This window comes from Mobula birostris, chromosome 4, assembly GCF_030028105.1.
Source record: "Mobula birostris isolate sMobBir1 chromosome 4, sMobBir1.hap1, whole genome shotgun sequence".
Lineage (NCBI taxonomy): Eukaryota > Metazoa > Chordata > Chondrichthyes > Myliobatiformes > Myliobatidae > Mobula > Mobula birostris.
In genome coordinates, this window is record NC_092373.1 from 87,445,031 (window position 1) to 87,468,253 (window position 23,223).

General features: G+C 42.4%; 1 protein-coding gene across 1 annotated transcript in view; it reads left to right on the top strand.

Annotated features, from left to right (window-relative positions):
* The window catches only part of LOC140196463 (uncharacterized), a 388,255-nt gene that overhangs the window by 170,535 nt on the left and 194,497 nt on the right, over nucleotides 1-23,223 (top strand). Inside the window, exons 7-9 of the mRNA XM_072255725.1 lie at nucleotides 15,384-15,549; nucleotides 17,310-17,416; nucleotides 20,253-20,480. Coding sequence (XP_072111826.1) covers nucleotides 15,384-15,549; nucleotides 17,310-17,416; nucleotides 20,253-20,480 — 501 coding nt within the window. The remainder of the gene's footprint in view (nucleotides 1-15,383; nucleotides 15,550-17,309; nucleotides 17,417-20,252; nucleotides 20,481-23,223) is intronic.

Consider the following 23,223-nt stretch of genomic DNA (forward strand, 5'->3'; position numbering starts at 1 on the left):
CACATCGAGACTCAGTATAGATTTTAGCTGATCTTCCTTCTGCCACCTCACAGGCTTCAATGAAAGCTTTTAGTTCTGCCTGTTGCACAGAGGACCAGGGGACATGCTTCCTGATGCCAGCCCTTCAGTGCCAGAAGCAACCATTCAAACTCCTCTGTCAAATGTTGAGGAGCCGCCAGTGTACAGAATCGGATTTTTGGCAGAGTAATAATCAACAAAACACCGTCAGTCCCTGTGTTCTTGAGTTAAGACTGCTATCATATGTTTCTCATTGACATACAGAGTAAATGGTTTACATGTGTCAGGGATTCTTAATGCAGGTGCAGTACACAATGTCACCTTTAAAATCTGAACCACTTACAGTTGCTCTTCATTAAGAGTTACAAGGTCATCTGACCACTTATTGTCCTTCTGCAGATTGTTGAGTGGTTGATGGATCTGCCACTACCTTGCCAAAACATTGATTAACAATGGTTTCATCTTCAGTCCTGTGTGTCTTCATTCCCTTGGTCTTTATTGGAGCAAGCTGTGACATAGCTGTCAGTCATATTGTTCCATAACTGTCATCCTCGTTTGAATCACTAGCGGCCAGCTGATGGTGCAGTGGCAGTGGCATCAGTGCCGGACTTCGAATCCAAGTCGGGCCACACCCTGAGCACGCTTTCCATCCGTGCCGGGTTGAGCATCGAGCTAGCCACTCGGCCTCGTAAAAAACAAGGGTCGAGTCAGGAACGTTCATATTGTGACCCGGTTAAACCGAAAGGAGACCAATCCTGACACTACGCGCCAGACAAGAACGGCTGACTGTCTGGTGCGACACGCTAGGATGGAATCACTAGGGACCCCTTTAGAGTCCATCCTATACTTCCTGGCAGTTCAGATGGTGGTGCTGTTTCAGGAGACTATTCAATGTGGGCTGTAATTCCTTGGAGATTGGATGGTGCGGCTGTCTTCGGGGGGTGTATTCCCCAGGGCGGAACTTCAGAGGTAGCATCACTAGCAGCATCACTGAAAGCGTCACTTGTAGCATGACTAACAACGTCACTGCAAGGACTGCCCACCTGAACTCCTTGTTCTGTTTCTCCATTTTGTTTTAGCTTGTTTCTGATCTCCGTACAATGCACTTAGACTGAAATACTGTGTTGTTCTTTTACTCGTTCAGTTAATGCAAAAAATTGCTCTTTAGGCTTTCTACTGAGTCTATCATGCTGCTTTTGTAGTGTATTACAAGATTTGTGTTCCTTTTGATCAGTAAAATCTTTATTTGCCTTCTTTAACTCTTTAATTCACTCACACGTTCAATCAAACTGACCACGTGGTCTTACCTCTAAATCAGCAGCAGCCATTCCAGATTTTTCATTTCCCTTAGGCAATCTCTGGATTTTAATAATTTAATTCTGTGCTGCACTAGCTTGCTTATATTTAATTATTCTCATGCACTCTACTGGCTTGCACAAATGTAATTTTTAATCCATGCTCTGCTGCTAATACAATGAAATTTTTTGACACTCTCCTGGCTTGCACATGGCTCCATCAGCCTGCACGTGGCTCTACCAGCTTGCACTTCTATCTTACTGAACTCTTTTCAATATAGCAATGTAGCAGTTCCTCAATTCTAACTCCCATCTGATGAAGTAGAAGCAGAATTAAGTTTTCTCTCAAGCAAATTGGAAAATGAGGAAGGTCTTAGCCCTTTTGTTGCACATTAAAATTTCCACTATGTCTGTGTCCAAGTCCTTAAACTTTGTAATCGTCCTGCCGACTAGACCAATTGTTTGATTCTGAGGTTTTATTCCAAGGTTCTTTCAAAAGGCACAAAGCCTGCTGCTTCACAACCATTTTGTTAAGTGTGATATAACAAAGAAAAAATGAAAAGGACAGTGATAGAGGTCTGCCAAGCAGAGAGAGGGAGAGAGACAAAAGCACTAAGATGGCACTGTTTTGTGGTCAGCTATTTTATAAGGAGAATTCCATTCAAATTTGTTGATAAGAGTCAATTAATGAGACATTCAAATAATGCAGTACCAGGAGAAGCTTCCAGAATCACACCAGTATAACACCATGAGGAGAACACACTGAACTTGTATATACATTGTGACCACTAGAAAACATAATAAACTGTTACATGTACAGTGCCTTGAAAAAGTATTCAGGCCCTACAATTATTTTCACATTTTACTGTCTCATTTTTGAAATTTAAATTGAAGTAGGATTTTTGAGGTAATCTTCAAAACATTTTGCACTATGTCAAATCTAAAGAAAAATCCAAAGCTCGTCAACAATATCATAAAAATTAAAAACCAAAATTGTGATGCTGAAAAATGTATTCACCCCCTTTGTAATTACTATGTTACCTTTCCTCAGGTGTGATACTGTATTTCACCTGACCAACTCAGCCAGTTAGTTGATGTAGAATATTGGAGGATTACCTGAATAACCCTAACCAAAATGAAGACAAAAAAACATTCAAGGGAACTTAGGGAAATGATAATGGAGAAGCACAAGTCTGGGGAATGGCACAAGACCACCTCAAGGGCACTAAACAGAGCTTGGAGCTCAGTGCAGTACAGCATGAAAAAGTGTGAAAATATGAAACCACAACCACACTACCTACATCAGGCTGCCCCTCTAAACTTAGTCACTGTATAAGAATGGCCCTTGTAAGAGAGGCTACTGATCTGCTAATGGTTACCCTGAGTGAGCTGCAGAGATCAGTGGCTGCAACTGGAGATGAAGTTCATGGCTTAACAATCTCTAAGGCCTTGCACAAAAAGGATATTTATGGAAGACTGGCAAAGAAGAAGCCCTGGATTTTAAAAAAAAACATGGTTGTCCTTGCCCATAAAGACCTAGAAAAGTGTCATTTGGATGATACTGTAAAGATGTGGAAGCAAGTCTTGTGGTTGGATGAGACTAAACTGGAGCTTTTTGGCCTCAATACTAAGCAGTATGTGTGGCATAAATCTAATATTGTGCACCAGCCAGGTAACACCATCCCTACTGTAAAGTATGATTGAGATAGCATCATGGTATGGGATGCCTTTCAGCAGGAGGGACTAGATATCTGGTCAGGATTGATGGGAATACAGAGATGCCCTGGACAAAAACCTAGTAGCCTCTGCCAGAGAACTTAAACTGGGGAGGAAGTTGGTTTTTCAGCAGAACGTCAATCTAAAGCATGCTGCTTGAACAACCACGAGGTGGCTTCAAATGAAGAAGATTGATGTCCTTGAGTGACCCAGTCAGAGTCCTGAGCTTAACTCAATCAACCATCTCTGGCAAGACCTCAGGATTGCTGATCACCACTTCTCCCCAACTAACTTGGTACAGCTTGAGCAAATTAGCAGGGAGGAATGGGTAAATCTTGCTCCATCAAGCTGTGCAAAGCTAATACAGACTTATCAAAAAAGACTATTGGCTCTTAATATCTACGAGAGGTGGTTCAACCAAGTATAGAGCAAAGGGGGATGAATACTTTTGAACTGGTGACATTTCAAATTTTGAATTTTTAGTTTTTCATGCTTTAAAATTTTCCCTGTTTTTGAGCTCTACTGTGAAAAAAAGGAGCATGCAATTCACAAAAAAAATTCTCAGTTAAATTGTTTAATGTCCCTGGTTGTAATACTCATTTAGGTGAACCAACGACTGGGGTCTGAATACTTTTACAAGGCACTACATACAAGAACTACTTAAAATAGAAACAAGCAATTAATTGCTAAACTGCAAAGAAAATATCAATTAAACAGACTCATCTAAAAATTAAACAGTCAAATCAACAGGGAACTATGAATTTGGACTCCAAGATTGCTCTGCTCATTAACACTGTTAAGGGTAAGGAAGGGTCTTACCCTTAACTCAGTACTGTCTGTTTACATTTGACCTATCAAGGCGCAACACCACATTTGGCCTGGTTAAATTCCATTTGCCGTTTCTACACATACATCTGCAACTGATCTATATCCTGCTATGTTCTTTGCCAATCTCCTATGCTATTCACAACACCACCATCTGCAAACTTACCACCTGCAAACTTACTAACCCACTGAACAACATTTTCATCCAGGTCATTTATATGCATTACAAACAGCTGACATCCCAGCACAGATCCCTGTGGAAGATCAATAATCACAGATGTCCAGCAAGTCCCTTCAACCACTACCCTCTGTCTTCTATGGGCAAGCTAGCTCTGAATCCAAATGGCTAATTCGCCATGGATCCCATGCATTGTAATCTCCTGGATGAGCCTCCCATGAGGGACTTTGTCAAACACCTTACTAAAATCCATATAGACAACACCCTCTGCTCTACCTTCGTCTGCTACCCCCATCATCTCCTCAAAAAACTCAATTAACTTAGTAAGACCTGACTTCCCTGCACTTCCAAGTGCCCATAAATCCTATCTGTAAGAATTCTCTCCAGTATCTTCCCTACCACAGATATGAGACTCACCAGTCTATAGTTTCCAGGATAACCCCTGGTTGCCTTCTTGAATAATGGAAAAACATTAGCTTCTCGCCAGACTTCTGGGACTTCACCTGTGGCAAGAGAGGACACAAAGTTATTGGTCAAGGCCACAACAATCTCATCTCTTGCCTCTCACAATAAGCTGGGCCATATCCCATCAGACTCTGGGGACTTATCCATCTTCATGTTCTTTAAGAGACTCAACTCTATCTCGTCTCTTGCCTCAAAATACCTGGCACATTAACACACAAGGCACTGATCTCTCTATCCTTCATTTCCTCCTCCTTGATAAATACTACTGTAAAAAACTCATTAAGGACATCGCCCACATCATCTGTGTCCAAGCAAATATTTCCCCCCTTTATCCTTGAGTGTCCCTAACTTCTCCCTGGTTATCCACTGTCTTTTGATGGATAGTCATAGTCATAGTCATACTTTATTGATCCGGGGGGAAATTGCTTTTCATTACAGTTGCACCATAAATAATTAAATAGTAATAAAAACCATAAATAATTAAATAGTAATATGTAAATTATGCCAGGAAATAAGTCCAGGACCAGCCTATTGGCTCAGGGTGTCTGACCCTCCAAGGGAGGAGTTGTAAAGTTTGATGGCCACAGGCAGGAATGACTTCCTATGACGCTCTGTGTTGCATCTCGGTGGAATGAGTCTCTGGCTGAATGTACTCCTGTGCCCAACCAGTACATTATGTATTGGATGGGAGACATTGTCCAAGATGGCATGCAACTTGGACAGCATCCTCTTTTCAGACACCACCGTCAGAGAGTCCATTCCCATCCCTACAACATCACTGGCCTTACGAGTGAGTTTGTTGATTCTGTTGGTGACTGCTACCCTCAGCCTGCTGCCCCAGCACATAACAGCAAACATGTATAGGTGACTGGGATTCTCTTTAAATCCTACTTGCATTGCATATAAGACTTTGACAAACTTCTATAGATGTGTGGTGGAGAGTATATTGACTGGCTGCATTACAGCTTCGTATGGAAACACCAATACCATTGAACAGAAAGTCCTACAAAAAGTCATGAAAACAGCCAAGCCTACCATTGTTAAAGCCCTCCTAATGAACACCTCTACAGAGAGCGTTGTTGCAGGAAAACAGCTATCATCACCAAGGAACCCCACTATGCAGGTCATGGTCTCTTTTCATTGCTGCTGTCAGGGAGAAGGTGAAGGAGCCTCAGGACTCACACCACCAGATTCAGGAACAATTATTACCCCTCAACTATCAGGCTCTTGACCTGGAGGGTATAACTTGCAGTCAACTTCACTTGACCCATCACTGAACTGTTCCTACAATCTATGGAGTCCCTTTAAAGGACTCTTCATCTCATGTTCTCAATATTTAGTGCTTATTTATTTATTTGTTGTTGTTGTTATTATTATTATTATTTTTCTCTCTATCTGTATTTGCACTGTTTGTTGTCTTTTACACACAGGTTGTCCGCCCTGTGGGGTGCAGTTTTTCATTGATGTTATTGTAATTGTTGGATTTACTGAGTACAACTGCAAGAAAATGAATCACAGGGTTGAATATGGTGATATACAAGTATATGTACTTGGCTAATAAATTTACTTTGAACATTGAACTTTACTTACCAAGGATTTTACATAGCCCTTCTTGACTTTCCTAATTCCCTTCGTGAGTTCTTTTCTTGCTTCTTTATAATCCTCAATGGCTGTGTTTGATTCTAAATTTCCAAGCTTTGTATAGAGTCATAGAAAACTACAACACAGAAACAGGCCCTTCAGCCCATCTAGTCCATGCTGAACTTTTTAAACTGCTAGTCCCATCAATCTGCACCCAGACCAGAGCCCTCCATACCCTTACCATCCATGTACTTATCCAAACTACACAAACGTTGAAATTGAAATCACATTCACCATCTGCACTGGCAGTTCATTCCACATTCTCACCACCGTCTGAAGGAGTTTCCTCTCATGTTACACTGAAAACCTACAGCACAATACAGGCCCTTCAACCCACAAAGTCGTGCCGAACATGTCCTTACCATAGAAATTACTAGGGTTACCCATAGCCCTCTATTTTTCTCAGCTCCATGTACCTATCCAAAAGTCTCTTAAGAGAACCTATCGTATCTGCCTCCACCACCGTTGCCAGTTGCTCATTCCACGCACTCACCACTCTCTGCGTAAAAAACTTACCCCTGACATCTCCTCTGTACCTACTTCCAAGCACCTTAAACCTGTGCCCTCTGACTATCCACACAATCAATGCCTCTCTTCATCTTATAAACCGCTATCAGGTCACCTCTCATCCTCCGTCGCGCCAAGGAGAAAAGGCCGAGTTCGCTCAACCTGTTTTGATAAGGATTGCTCCCCAATCCAGGCAATATCCTTGTAAATCTCCTCTGCACACTTTCTGTGGTTTCCACTTCCTTCCACATCCTTCCAGTAGTGATGCGACCAAAACTGAGCGCAATACTCCAAGTGGGGTCTGACCAGGGTACTATATAGGTGCAACATTACCTCTTGGCTCCTAAATTCAATTCCACGATTGATGAAGGCCAATACACCGTATGCCTTCTTAACCACAGAATCAATCTACACAGCTGCTTTGAGCGTCCTATGGACTCAGACCCCAAGAGCCCTCTGATCCTCCACACTGCCAAGAGTCTTACCATTAATACAATATCCTGCCATCATATTTGACCTCCCGAAATGAACCACTTCACAATTAAAGTTGCTGGTGAATGCAGCAGGCCAGGCAGCATCTGTAGGAAGAGGTGCAGTCGATGTTTCAGGCCGAGACCCTTCGTCAGGCCTGAAACGTCGACTGCACCTCTTCCTACAGATGCTGCCTGGCCTGCTGCGTTCACCAGCAACTTTGATGTGTGTTGCTTGAATTTCCAGCATCTGCAGAATTCCTGTTGTTTGCACTTCACAATTATCTGGGGTGAACTTCATCTGCCACTTCTCAGCCCAGTTTTGCATCCTATCAATGTCCCGCTGCAACCTCTGACAGCCCTCCACACTATCCACAACACACCCAACTTTTGTGTCATCAGCAAATTTACTAACCCATCCCTCCATGTCCTCATCCAGGTCATTTATAAAAATCATGAAGAGTAAGGGTCCCAGAACAGATCCCTGAGACACACCACTGGTCACCGACCTCCACGCAGAATATGACCCGTCTACAACCACTCTTTACCTTCTGTGGGCAAGCCAGTTCTGGATCCACAAAGCAATGTCCCCTTGGATCCCATGCCTCCTTACTTTCTCAATCAGCCTTGCATGGGGTACCTTATCAGATGCCTTGCTGAAATCCATATACACTAAATCTACTGCTCTTCCTTCATCAATGTGTTTAGTCACATGCTCAAAAAATGCAATCAGGCTCGTAAGGCACGATCTGCCTTTGACAAAGCTATGCTGACTATTCCTAATCATATTATACCTCTCCAAATGTTCATAAATCCTGCCTCTCAGGATCTTCTCCATCAACTTACCAACCACTGAGGTAAGACTCACTGGTCCATAATTTCCTGGGCTATCTCTACTCCCTTTCTTGAATAAGGGAACAACATCCGCAACCCTCCAATCATCCGGAACCTCTCCCGTCCCCATTGATGATGCAAAGATCATCGCCAGAGGCTCAGAAATCTTCTCCCTCGCCTCCCACATTAGCCTGGGGTGCATCTCATCTGGTCCTGGCGGCTTATCCAACTTGATACTTTCCAAAAGCTTCAGCACATTCTCTTTCTTAATATCTACATGCTCAAGCTTTTCAGTCTGCTGCAAGTCATCACTACAATCACCAAGATCCTTTTCCATAGTGAATACTGAAATAAAGTATTCATTAAGTACTTCTGCTATTTCCTCCGGTTCCATACACATTTTCTCACTGTCACACTTGATAGGTCCTATTCTTTCACGCCTTATCCTCTTGCTCCTCATATACTTGTAGAATGCCTTGTGGTTTTCCTTAATCCTGCCTGCCAAGGCCTTCTCATGGCCCGTTCTGGCTCTCCTAATTTCCTTCTAAGCTCCTTCTTGTTAGCCTTATAATCTTCTTGATCTCTAACAATACCTAGCTCTCTGAACCTGTTGTAAGCTTTTCTTTTCTTCTCGACTAGAGTTACTACAGCCTTTGTACACCACGGTTCCTGTACCCTACCATAACTTCCCTGTCTCATTGGAACGTACCTATGCAGAACTCCACACAAATATCCACAGAACATTTGCCACATCTTTCCATACCTTTCCTTGAGAATATCTGTTCCCAATTTAAGCTTCCAAGTTCCTGCCTGATAGCCTCATAATTCCCCTTACTCCAATTAAACGCTTTTCTAACTTGTCTGTTCCTATCTCTCTCCAATGCTATTATAAAGGAGATAGAATTATGATCACTATCTCCAAAATGCTCTCTCACTGAGAGATCTGACACCTGACCAGGTTCATTTCCCAATACCAAATCAAGTACAGTCTCTCCTCTTGTAGGCTTATTTATATATTGTGTCAAGAAACCTTCTTGAACACACCTAACAAACTCCACCCTATCTAAACCCCTTTCTCTAAGGAGATGCCAATCAATATTTGGGAAATTAAAATCTCCCACCACGACATCTCTGTTATTATTACACCTTTCCAGGATCTGTTTCCCTATCTGCTCCTTAATATCACTGTTACTATTGGGCAGCCTATAAAAAACACCCAGAAGAGTTATTGACTCCTTCCTCTTCTTAACCTCCACCCACAGAAACTGTGTAGACTATCCCTCCATGACATCCACCTTTTCTGCAGCCGTGACACCATCTCTGATCAACAGTGCCACCCCCCCACCTCTTTTACCTCCCTCCCTGTCCTTTCTGAAACATCTAAAACCCGGCACTTGAAGTAACCATTCCTGTCCCTGAGCCATCCAAGTCTCTGTAATGGCCACCACGTCATATCTCCAAGTACTGATCCACACTCTAAGCTCATCCGCTTTGTTCACAATACTCCTTGCGTTAAAATAGACACATCTCAAACCGCTGGTCTGAGGGTGTCCCTTCTCTGTCACCGGCCTATCCTCCCTCACACACTGTCTCCAAGCTTTCTTTATTTGTGAGCCAACTGCGTCTTCCACAGTCGCTTGAGTTCGGTTCCCACCCCCCAACAATTCTAGTTTAAACTCTCCCCGCCAGGATATTGGTCCCCCTGGGATTCAAGTGCAACCTGTCCTTTTTGTACAGGTCACACCTGTCCCAAAAGAGGTCCCAATGATCCAGAAATCTGAATCCCTGCCCCCACTCCAATCCCTCAGCCACACATTTATCCTTCACCTCATTCTATTCCTCTACTCACTGTCACATGGCACAGGTAGTAATCCTGAGATTATTACTTTCGCGGTCCTGCTTCTCAACTTCCTTCCTAACTCCCTGTAGTCTGTTTTCAGGACCTCGTCCCTTTTCTTACCTATGTCATTGGTACCAATACATACCATGAACTCTGGCTGTTTTCCCTCCCACTGCAGGATATCGTGGACGCGATCTGAAATGTCCCAGACCCTGGCACCTGGGAGGCAAACTAACATCCAAGTTTCTTTCCTGCATCCATAGAATCGCCTGTCTGGCCCCCTAACTATGGAATCCCCTATCACTACTGCTTTTCTCTACTCTTCTGAGCCACAGGGCCAGACTCTGTGCCAGAGGCACTGCCACTGTTGCTTCCCCCAGGTAGGCTGTCCCTCCCAACAGTACTCAAACAGGAGTACTTATTGTTCAGGGGTACTCTCTAGTACCTGACTCTTCCCCTTCCCTCTCCTGACTGTTACCCATTTGTCTGTCTCCCGTTCCCCTTAAACATTTCACGTTTCACCCTTAGCCCAATGCCTCTAGTTGTACTCTCACCCAACCTCAAGGGAAAAAGCCTGCTTGCATTTACCCTCTCTATACCCCTCATAATTTTGTATACCTCCTTCAAATCTCCCATCGTTCTTCTATATTCTGGGGAATAAAGTTCTAACTTATTCAATCTTTCCTTATAATTCAGTTCCCCTAGCCCCAGCAACATCTTCGTAAATTTTCTCTGCACACTTTGAAACTTGTTTAAACCTTTCCTGTAGGAAGGTGACCAAAACTACACACAGTACTCCAAATTAGGCCTCACCAACATCTTACACAACCTCAACATAACATCCCAACTCCTGTGTATTGATCTATTATGGCCAATGTGCCAAAGGCTTTTTTTTACAACCCTATATACTGTACCTGTGACGCCACTTTCAATGAATTATGGCCCTGTATTCCCAGATCACTTTGATGTACTGAATTCCTCAGTGCCATACCACTCACTGTGTAAGACCTGCACTTGATGGTCCTCCTAAAGCGCAACATCGCTTTTCTGCATTAAATTTCATCTGCCATTTTTCAGCACATTTTTTCCAGCTGATCCATATCCCTCTGGAAGATTTGATAGTCTTCTTCGCTGTCCACTACACTATCAATCATGGTGCCATCCTCAAATTTACTGATCTAGTTTACCACATCATCATCCAGATTGTTGATATAGATGACAAACAACAATGGAGCAAACACTGATCCCTGTGACACACCACTAGTCACAGGTCTCCAGTCAGAGAGGCAACCATCCACTACCACTCTCTGGCTTCTTCCACAAAGGCAATGTCTAATCCAATTTACTATCTCGTTTTGAATGGCGAGCGACTGAACCTTCCTGATCAACCTCCCACGAGGGAGCTTGTCAAACGCCTTGCTGAAGTCCATGTAGACAACATCCATTGTCTTGCCTTCTTCTACTTTCCTGGTCATTTGCTTGAAAATCTATAAATTGGTTAAATAGGACCTACCACACACAAAGCCATGCTGACTATCCCCAATCATTTCCTGTCTATCCAAATACTCATATATCTAGTCCTTCAGAATACCTTGCAAAAACTTTCCCACTACAGATGTCAGGCTCACCAGCCTATAATTTCCAGGTTTATTTTTGAGGCCTTCCTTAAACAGTGGAAGATTTGCTCCCCTCAAGTCCCCCTGTACCTCACTTGTCACTAAGTATGATTTAGATATCTCATCTAGTGCCCCAGCAAATTCTGCACTTACCTCACACAGGGTCCAAGGGAATACATTGGCAAATTCTGGGGATTTATTTATCAACCCTAATTTATGTCAAAACAGCAAAGAACTCTCCTCTGTAATCTGTGTAGGGTCTATGACATCGCTGCTGCTTCGTCTCACTTCTATACACTCTGTGTCCGCTTCCCAAGTAAATCCGGATGCAAAAAATCCATTTAAGATCTCCCCCACCTCTTTTGGCTTCACACATGGATTACCATTCTGATCTTTCTGAGGACCAGTTTTGTCTCTTGTAATCCTTTTTATTGTTAACATGTCTGTGGAACCCCTTATATTCTTCTTTACCTTGTCTGTTAGAGAAAGCTCCTGCCTTCTTTTAGCCCTCTTGATTTCTTTAAGTGTTCTCTTCCATTTTTTATACTCTTCAAGAACTTCATTTTTTTCCTGCCTGCCTGTACATGGTATGTCCCTCTTTTTCTTAACCAGGGCCTCAATATCTCTTGAAAATCAAGGTTTCCTAAACCTGTTGTCCTTGCCTTTTATTCTGACAGGCACGTGCAAGCTTTGAACTCTCAACATTTCACTTTTGAAGGCTTTCCATTTATCAAGTACACCTTACCAGAGAACAGCCTGTCCCAATCCACACTTGCCAGATCCTTTCTCCAATTTAGAATCTCAACCTGATGACCAGACCTATTCATTTCCATAATTACCTTGAAACTAATGACATTATGATTACCAGATGCAGAGTGTTCCCCTACACAAACATTTGTCACCTGCTCTGCCTCATTCCCTGATGGCAGATCAAGAATTGCACACTCAGTCATTGGGACTTTAATGTATTGATTAAGGAAACTTTCCTGAACATATTTGACAAACTCTTATCCTTCCTGGTCCTTTTGCACTCAGTATGGGAGTCCCAGCCAATATGTGGAAAGTTAAAATCACCAATTATCAAACATTATGTTCCTTGCAATAGTCTGCAAACTCTCTGCAAATTTGTTCCTCTATATCCCATGGACTGTTGTGTGGTTTATAATATGGCACCATTCATGTCGTCATACCTTTCTTATTCCTGAGTTCTACACATAAAGCCTCACTAGATGAGTTCTCCAGTCACTCCTGACTGAGCACTGCTGTGACATTTTAGCTGAGTAGTAACACCACTCCTCTCCCTTTAATCGCTCCCACTCTATCACGTCTTACCTTTTCCTTTTCTTTCTTGACTAAATTCATCATCTCTCTCAACATGCAAGGTTCTCTTACCTTGCCATTCTTGTCTTTTCTTCTGGCTGGAACATACCTGTCCTGTACTCTGGACTCCGTTGGATGTGGACTTGCCCAAAAACAGCTGTTCCCATTTAACTCTCTCTAGCTAATATTTTCATAATTTAATCAGTTTTCAATCTATAGCAATATGTTACCACCACCCTGCAATGCAGTGCGCTTTAATTTTACACGCTAACTTTTTAAGCTGGACTTTACCAAGACTTTCTGGAAGTCCAAGTGTACTATGTCACTTTTCTTCCTTTAACTTTTTAAACGGTCACATTCTAACAGTTTGCAAATCTTCATTTCCATTTGAGATGTGCATTCTGACTTTGCAAATTGCATTGATCATTTTCAAGTGTGCTGCTATCTTATCCTGTGTAATAGGCTGTAGCATTTCCCTTTCACTGATGTTAAGCAAACCACCTTCTAGATCCTTGTTCTCCATCTTACTCCTTTTTTAAATAGTGTCATTAACTTTGCCATCCTTCAATCTGCAAGAATTATTCCATAGGGTTGAATTCTAGAAGGTAATTGCAAGTACATCCACTATTTCCATTGCTACATTATTTATTACACTGGGATGCAAATCATAAGGCTGTGAGGATTTAGATTAGCAGAGAGATGCAGCATAGAACCAGATCCTCCTGCCAATCAAGTCCATGTTGATTGCCTCCACACTTACACACTTTTCCTACATTTTTCCCAACTCACCCTAGATTCTGCCACTCAACTACTATGGCAATTTACAATGACCAAATAACCCATCTTTGTGATGTGGGAGGCTCGGAGAAAACTGTGCAGTCACAGGGAAAATGTACAAACTCTACACAGGTGGCAAATTCATGGCAGATGCAATTTAATGTGGATAAGTGTGAGGGTATCCACTTTGGTGGCAAAAACAGGAAAACAGATTATTATCTGAATGATGGCTGATTAGGAAAAGGGAAGGTGCAACGAGACCTGGGTGTCATTATACACCAGTCATTGAAAGTGGGCATGCAGGTACAGCAGGCGGTGAAAAAGGCGAATGGTATGCTGGCATTCATAGCAAGAGGATTTGAGTACAGGAGCAGGGAGGTACTACTGCAGTTGTACAAGGCCTTGGTGAGACCACACCTGGAGTATTGTGTGCAGTTTTGGTCTCCTAATCTGAGGAAAGACGTCCTTGCCATAGAGGGAGTACAAAGAAGATTCACCAGATTGATTCCTGGGATGGCAGGACTTTCATATGATGAAAGACTCGATCGACTAGGCTTATACTCGTTGGAATTTAGAAGATTGAGGGGGGATCTTATTGAAACGTATAAAATCCTAAAGGGATTGGACAGGCTAGATGCAGGAAGATTGTTCCCGATGTTGGGGAAGTCCAGAACGAGAGGTCACAGTTTGAGGATAAAGGGGAAACCTTTTAGGACCGAAATTTGGAAAAACTTCTTCACACAGAGAGTGGTGAGTCTGTGGAATTCTCTGCCACAGGAAACAGTTGAGGCCAGTTCACTGGTTATATTTAAGAGGGAGTTAGATATGGCCCTTGTGGCTAAAGGGATCAGGGGCTATGGAGAGAAGGCAGGTACAGGGTTCTGAGTTGGATGATCAGCCATGATCATGCTGAATGGCAGTGCAGGCTCAAAGGGCCAAATGGCCTACTCCTGCACCTATTTTCTATGTTTCTATGTTTCTATGACACCTGACTTCAGGATTAAATCTGGGCCTCTGGAGCGGTGAAGCAGTAAACTATTCACTATGTTACCTCTCTCATCGGGCTTTCATTGCCAGTAATTTCTACTGCACTGTTTCTTACCGATATAACCTCCTTTAGTTCCTCACTTTTGTTAGATTCTTGGTCCGTAGGAGAGTCACATTGTGGTGTCTTCAGTGAAGAATGATTAAACCTAAGAGCATATGGTGGTAGAGTGATGACAGGAGTAAATCTTTTGACCCTTGCAATCAGTAAGGCAATGGCTGATCTACCTACACAATAGGTCTTTGCAATGTCTCATGATCAAATATCTGTTCCCTGATTTATATTGGCTTACTGTTAAGTGTCTGAATATAAAATTCTCAGTTTCTTCAAAGTTCCCACTGCCCATTTATCTGCAATCCATTCTTAAAACTTACCAAAATAAATTGCACCTCTGTAAATACTGCCTTCTAACATGCCCAGATATATTAAACTTAGCACTGGGGCCTGTATTTTTACTGATAAGGTCTTGGCTCTGGAATTCCATCCTTAACCTTTCCTTTCAAATGCTCCATAAAATCCATTTTTTCAATCAAATTTGATCTTCATGCAGAATGAGCTGCCGAAGAGAAAGTAGTTGAGATGGGTGCAATTACATCACTTAGAGGACATTTGGGCAGGTACTTAGATAGAAAAGGCTTTAAGGGATATGGACCAAATATGGGGAAATAAGACCAGTTTAGAATGTTGGGATGAAGGGCCTGTTTTCGTTAATTCTATCTTTTGTGCACTTAGTAACAAGTGTTATTTTAGTAAGTGCTCCTGATTCGTTAAGTTACAGTTGTGATGTAAATGCAGTGCTGAACTGGTCCCTGTTATTTTAATTTTTCCCGAGACAGAAGCAGCAGCCTTTCCCAGGTCAACGCTATGCTGCGGGAACAACTGGAACAGGCCAGTGCAGCCAATCAGAGACTCAGTGAGGACATCCACAAGATCACAGCGGACTTCGGCAAGGCTAGGAATGAACTGGAGCATAAAGAAATGAAGCAGCAATGGCAGCAGGAGGTACATTATGTTACAGTATCTCATTGGTGAACCACTTCATGCTTTTTAATTTTTGCTCGTATAAAAACACAAGGCAAGATTGTAGTATTGGCTGTCCTGTGTAAAAGATGTCACAGTGTGGATTCAAGCTAGCACTTAACACAATAAAACTAACCCTTCCCTCAACCTTTTGTTTCTGACATCTTCCCCCTTCTATTTCAGTCCTGAAGAAGGGTCTCGGCCCGAAACCTCAACTGTTTATTCATTTCCACAGATGCTGCCTGACCTGCTGAGTTCCTCCAACATTTTGTGTATTGCTTTGGATTTCCAACATCTGAAGGCTTTCCATCTTTACAATAAAACTCCATTTATTTATTAGGCTCAGGTCCTTTCTGACGCCAGACCTGCCAGTTTTCTGTACAGTATTATCACATGTTACTTTATACTTTATTGTCGCCAAACAATTGATACTAGAACATACAATCATCACAGCGATATTTGATTCTGTGCTTCCCGCTCCCTGGATTACAAATCGATAGTGAATATTAAAAATTTAAATTATAAATCATAAATAGAAAAATTAGAAGAATGGAAAGTAAGGTAGTGCAAAAAAAAACAAGATGCAGGTCTGGATATTTGGAGGGTACGGCCCAGATCCGGGTTAGGATCCGTTCAGCAGCCTTATCACAGTTGGAGAGAAGCTGTTCCCAAATCTGGCCGTACGAGTCTTCAAGCTCCTGAGCCTTCTCCCAGAGGGAAGAGGGACGAAAAGTGTGTTGGCTGGGTGGGTCGTGTCCTTGATTATCCTGGCAGCACTGCTCCGACTGTAGTTTTCTCACTACAGTCCAAAATTCTTTGATCCATTTTTTTTAAAGGTGATAGAAATGATTTGATGAATGGAGTTAACATGTAGGGAGCACAGGAAATAGATCACGTGACTTTAAAAGGAGTGTAGGAATTAAGGCTGTAGTGTGGAAGTATGGAAACTGGAGCCCCAGTGAAAGTGTGGGTAGTGAGGTCCAGTGAGTGGCAGGGATATCAGGTCCTGGTGATTGGGTGGAAGTGAGGCATCCGGGACCTGTGAGTGGAAAGTAGTGTATGAAATAAGGTCCTGATGAGTGGAAGGAAGTAGGGGAAATGAGGCCCAGTGAGTGGAGAGGCAGTGCGGACCAGAGTCCCAATGAGTAGAAGGAATTGTGGGAACTGGGGCCCCTGTATGGAAGAAGACGTTGGAACTGGGAAAAGCTTTAGATGGACTGTGTGAATGTGAGAGCATGGTGGAAATTGGCAGCAGAGGTGATGAGATTTATCTAGGCTTCTGGTGGAATTTGATGGAGTCATATCCAGGCTGAATGTGTAGCCAGTAGCCATTAGTATTCCAGACGAGATAACTTTCTAATAAAGCCTATGGATATCCGAGTGTCCCTTTTTCCAAAGTGAAATGGGCAAATTCCCTCCTTCACTTTCCCTTGAACTTTCCTGTCATTCCTATTCCGGGGGATCCAGTTTGAATATTTAAACATGACCAACATACCAACCAATGTATGAAAATATTACAGGACTGAAATGTACTGGAAAATTATTTAACCTTTTTATTTTGGATGTTTTGGTTGTACTTTGTGCCATCCTGTATTTTTGGTGCTCATCACTGTACTTGTTGTTGTTCTTATTATTTACCTGTGTACTGTTAATAATAACAGTATCTGAGCTTCATCCAAGCAAGGAATTCCATTGCATCTTAGCGTGTATGACAAAAACTAATCCGAATCTGCTTCCTTCAGGTGCAAGGCTCCCGTCTGATGGGCAGTCACAACAAGCTGTTGACTCTGCGGAGGCAGGTGGCCGGGGTGCGTGGTGACCTCACAGATCTGAAGAGCGGGATGCAGCAGTAGGTGCAGTCAGTGGTGGCTGGGTTATGGCATATCGGTAGCTCGAAGATCAGCACAACATGAATTCCTTCCTAATTTAGAGCATAGAGTCAAAGAGAGATACAGCATGGAAACAGGTTCTTCAGCCAGGCACATGTTGACACTATTCCTACACTAATAACTTTTTATTTCTCCCACATTCCTACCCACCCTTACCGGACTCTGCTATCCACCCACTCGGGGAAGTTTTCACCAGCAATTAACCTACCAGCAAATATGCCTTTATGATGTAGGAGGAGACCAGAGAACCCAGGGAAACTCACACTGTTTTTCCCACATTATTATTTATGAACCAAATCACAATAAATTGAGTTTTAATTAATCAATACCACCACCATCTGCCTTCCCCCTAGACACCTGCTCTGTGAATTTACCACAGATTCAGTGAAGTGTCTTTTCTGGAAATTGGTCAGATTTATTCTGAACATAGACTTCTTCTGGAGTTCTGGCAGATGAAACAGAAAAATAGATTATATTTATATAGCCCCACTCTTTACTTCTTTCTGGACAACAGACCCAACCAGTTCTCCTCCTGCACCCTCACCCTCAGCAATTACTCTTTTGGCCCCTCGCTCTTTCTCTAAACCAAAGGTGTAGCCATGGGCTCTCGCATGGGCCTGAGCTATGCCTGCCATTTTGATGGCTACATAGAACAGTCTATGTTCCAAGTCTGCACTGGTAGCGCTCCCCAACTTTTTCTCTGCTACATTTGTTTCTGGATAATCCAATTGTTTTACAAACAACGTACTTTTAAAGTGTAATCACGACTGTAACATAGGAAGTACAGCAGACAGTTTCTACATAGTTAACTACCATCAATACCAATATCATAGCAACCCCCAAATAGTCTATTTGTTAGTAATGCTGGTGGAATGGTAACAACTGGTTAATGCACAGGGGATCTCTTCCCATATTTCTTGAACAGGATATTTCACATGTATTTGGGAGAGTATTTGGCTTCACATCTCATTGATAAGATGTAAATCTGACAGTGCTGTACTGCAAGGGGACAAATGACCTGAATTCTAAATCTTCTGAGTTAGAGACAAAATGGCAGCCAAACTAAGCAAGGCTAGTTGATTATAATTATCATTTGAGCCCTTAAATTTACTCCAGAGTGCATTCAGATCACTTCTCTATTTTCTCTTTCCAAATGACAACATGTTCGATTTGCAAATTCCAAACCATTGTCTCAAACACTCAATATATCTTTAATGTATATTTGCTAGGCCTTAACAGTGAAAATGCAGACACCTGTACTAAATTTAGTATGTCTGTTTCATTCCTTAATACAATGGATTCTGGTTAATTGAGACATGTATGACCAGTACATTTTGGCCCAATTTATCGGCTGCCCCAAGTAGCCAAAGTTTCATGAAAATAGTTAAAAAGGTATAAAAAAGAGAAACAGAGTATCGAATTATGTATTTATATGAAATGCAGAATAAATGAGAACACCAATAGTACTACAGTACTATAAAAGTGTGAATTAATTCCTGATAATTATTGACGGAGAAATTCATCCAGTGTATGCAATGAAGAAAATCAGCGCAGACACCTAGTTCAGATAATGGCAGAAACCCCACCTCTCCTGGAAGTTCTGGGAGTCTCCCGCTTATGAAAATGGTTCCCTGATGCCCGCAAATTATATACAATATCACGGAAATCAATTTCTTTGAGAGCGAGCAAGCGAGAGAAAGCAAGAGAGAGCACGAGAGAGAAAGCAAGTGAGAGCACGAGAGAGAAAGCAAGCAAGCAAGAGCGCGAGAGAGAGAGAGAGAAAGCAAGTGAGAGCGTGAGAGAGAAAGCAAGCAAGGGCACGAGACAGCGCACGAGTTAGAGAGAACGAGAGTGCACCATAGCAGAGTGTTTCAAAAAAAAAAGAAAATATAAAACGTACGTCACCCCAGACTACACCAAAGTGTACCCCTGCCTAATAGGGTCAAAAATAATGACAGTATTGCTCGCTGCACTGCTTACAACAGTGACTTTTCTATTGCCCATGGTGGGTTAAGACTGTAAAAGACATGTTGAGGTGAGTTTAACAGGTGTCATTCATTCATTAGCATAGCTAACGTTATTTAAACTAGCTGGCTGGCTGCTAAGGAGCTACTCTATTGCAGACATCCCACCTCTCCCGGAAGTTCTGGGAGTCTCCCACAAATTGATGGTGCTACCTCCCTGAAATAAGTTTTTGCAAGGTGGAATGTCTGTAATGGACTGTCTTCATACAATGCTATTGACAATTGGATCCTCCAAATCATTATTTTCATTGTAACATTCAAAATGATCGTTGAACTCTTCAAATTCTCGTAGTTCCTAACCTATTGAAGTAGTGGAATGGTTTCAATTTTACTCCCGGCTGTTTTTGGCATCTCCAGGCTGAATGCTTGAAACCGCAGAGAGCAGCACTGTTCAGAGTTGTCTTATTGCTTAATTCTCGCCTAAATTAACTCAGTTTGGAATACAAATGTATGCAAATAATGCTTTTAAAATGTTTTCACTCTAAGCATGGTGCAGCATCTAACAGCCATACAAATGCACATGACTGACACTAGTTAGAATTTGTACGGAAATAGTCTCCTGCTGCAATTAAGTGGCGTAGTGTCCCAAATAAACAAAGAAAATCCCAGCAATTTTATCAATTAGTTTTTGTCCCAAATAAGTGGCTGCCCTGATTAACTGAATGTCCAATTAACTGGAATCCACTGTACTAATATATCAGTTACTGATGTACTCTAATAGATGCAAGGTGATTGAGTGTGTGTCCATGTTAATTTGATCCACTCTCCCCAGGAATCTTATGGAGCTAAATGCTGATATTGCCCAAACAACTGAACGTCTGCAGTCTGCATGCCTGAAACTAGATTCCAACTTGTATCGGCCTCAGAGCAGCGCCACTTCGGCACTGGAGAAGCACACCGCGCAAAACAGCGGACTCGAACAGCAGCTCCGCAGCAAGGTCAAAGAGATGATTCAATTGCAGAGCAAGTACGATGTGGAGAAAGCAGAACTTCATGCAAGGTAATTGGCTGCAACACTAATGCAAGAAAATAGCACTGAGTGCAACATTCTGCTGTTTGGGCAGTGGGTGCCAATTTGGTCTTGACGCACAAAGGCAGGTGTGTTGCATGAGTGTACTTCATTGCAAAGAGCGACAGTACATGCACTAGGATAATTAAGAATAGGCATTTTGCAACATTAGTTGGTGCCTAGTTCACATCCCAATAGGAGCTCAGAGATGCATCCAGGAGCATGAGGTCCACATGCATGGAGGATCCTTCCACTGCTTCTGCAAGCAGGTCCTGCCACTTACTACAACCTCATCACTGCCGTGGAGCAAGGCTGGAGTTTCTTCACCAGTGATTGCAATGCTCACACTAAACATCAGCTTCAGATATTTGGAGGACGGAACCGCCAATATGTACATCATTTCACAGTTTGCCATATTCAGGTGTGTTTGGATAGGTCACAGGCACTTTCTGTTCCGCGGGAGTGAAGACCACGTCTTTGTCCTTTGGCAGAGATCAGCCTGCAGATTTACTAACTGTCAGGCTCCTTGATAATGCAGGGTTCAATTGACTGCACACAGTGGAGGTGCTCTGTGTAAACTCTGAGATGAGCCACAGCTAGAATGACCTTCATGCTTACCACAAGGCTCGTCACTCCATTTCAGAAACCACAAGCATGAACGCCATCCTGTGATGGGTCAGACTGTGGGTGTGCCCCCATGTTTGGACCACCCTGGAGAAACTTTACAATATTTAGCAGATTTAGTTTCAAGACTTAGTACAAACTACATCCCCTTCACACTCATGTGGGACCAATATTTGACCATAGCTGCGAGCAGGAGAAGAAGGAAGGGGAAGATTGGAGACAAGGTGGTCTCGATTTGATTATGCAATTGATTAACACAACCCCATTTCCTCATTTCATTGGGATTATCCTAGTTTCCTTCTATATGGATCATCACAGCTTGACTGTGGTGGCAAGTTAAAGCTCCAGCAGCCTTCCAACCTCAGAAAATATTACAATAAATATTATTCTGATATTTCTCTCATGCATTCCCTGTCTTCTTTTGTCTTTCCAGTGCTTTCCTGTAGGGTTTCCTGGTGACTGCAGGTGCTACAATAGAATTACTTTGAGCATCTCCGGCTCTTGATGATACCTTCTCACCATGGCAACAGGACTTTGAGCGATCAGATCGAAGTGGCAGTAGTATGTGCATAGCCAGTAGCTGAGAGTGCTGCCTCAGGATCCCAATTATCCTTTCGGGGCAGATGCCAGACTGTCATGGCTACAAATCTCTTTGATAACTAGTAGTCAGGTCAATGAAATCGGAAAACCAGTCTTTCACTCAATTGTCTAGATATTGGGTAGCTTCTACTTGCATTGCATTGGGGTTTGTGGGGCTGGGGGTAACCTTAACGGTGATTGGGTATTGGTCACTTTTGTGCAATTTGATACACCTAAGAGGTTTGTTGGGCTATTTGCAAGAACAAAGAAAACCAGATGACATAAAGATGGTAGCTACCTTTGAAAAGGATATAAACATGTCACTCCAATGTCATAGTGTAATACAATATGGAACAGGCCCTTCAGCCCTACTAACCTGTTTAGTGTCTACCAAGCTAGCCCTATTCGGCCACAATTTCCTCATATTTCTCGATACCTCCGTTATCCATAACTTATCCAAATTTATTTTAAAATTTGTTATTGTCACTGTCTCAGCCACTTTCCCTTAGAGCTCATTCCACATCTGCACCGTCCTCTGCATTAAGCAGCTGCTCCTCTGAACCCGTTTAAGTATTTTACCTCTCACATTATACCTACACTCTCCCATTTCTACTTCTCCTAGATATGTCCATCATGTCTTATACACCTCTGTTAGGTCATTCTTCAATATCAAGGAATAAAGTTCTATCCAGTCCAACCTCTCACCTTAGCAAAGTCTCATGAGTCCTGGTAGCATCCTTGAAAATCTTTTCTGCACCCTTTCCAGTTTAATGATGACTTTCTGATAACAGTGCAACCAAAATCTGTGCACAATATATCAAGTGCTCCTCTTTCCTGCCACATCCCAAAGACCTTCAGTTTGATAGGTTAACTGGTTGCTCTAAATTACCCCTTAGTGTTGCTTATAATCACAGGGTAGGTGAGAGAGTATATGCTGTTTGAGTATATTGAAATGTTGAAGGAGGAATGAGATTAATGGGATTTTTCCTCTAGAGGCTAGCATTGATATGATGGGCCAAGTGGCCTTCTGTGGCACAGTAAGTAGGATAATGCAAAAGAGTTGCTGACAATTCAGATGCCATCCATGTTTACTTGCATTGATGTTGAACAGTTGCAGATCTGTCCATAATGATTTTACACAATCAATTGCCTCACGTGAAGATAGTCAGACTAAAATTACCTGGCACCTATGCAAATGCATTTTCTCCAGTTGGGTTTCTGGGATCAAAGCAGGAAGCAGCCCAGGTGTACCATGGCACACCACCCCAGCTCATCAACTAATTCAATGCAGACCAACAATCAAAACCAGGATCCCTGTATCTTTTTATACTCCACTCTACCACAGGCATTTTATTGACTCACAAGTAAGGATATTAAGCGATCCCAAAGTGTGATCTTATCAAACTACCTACAGTATAACTCAGTTGAGTGCAGGAATTGTGGCAATTATTAACAGAGTTCAAAATGGGTCCTGCTATGGGAGAGTATTGATAAAATGTTTATATACTCAAAAACAGAACATAAAACAAAA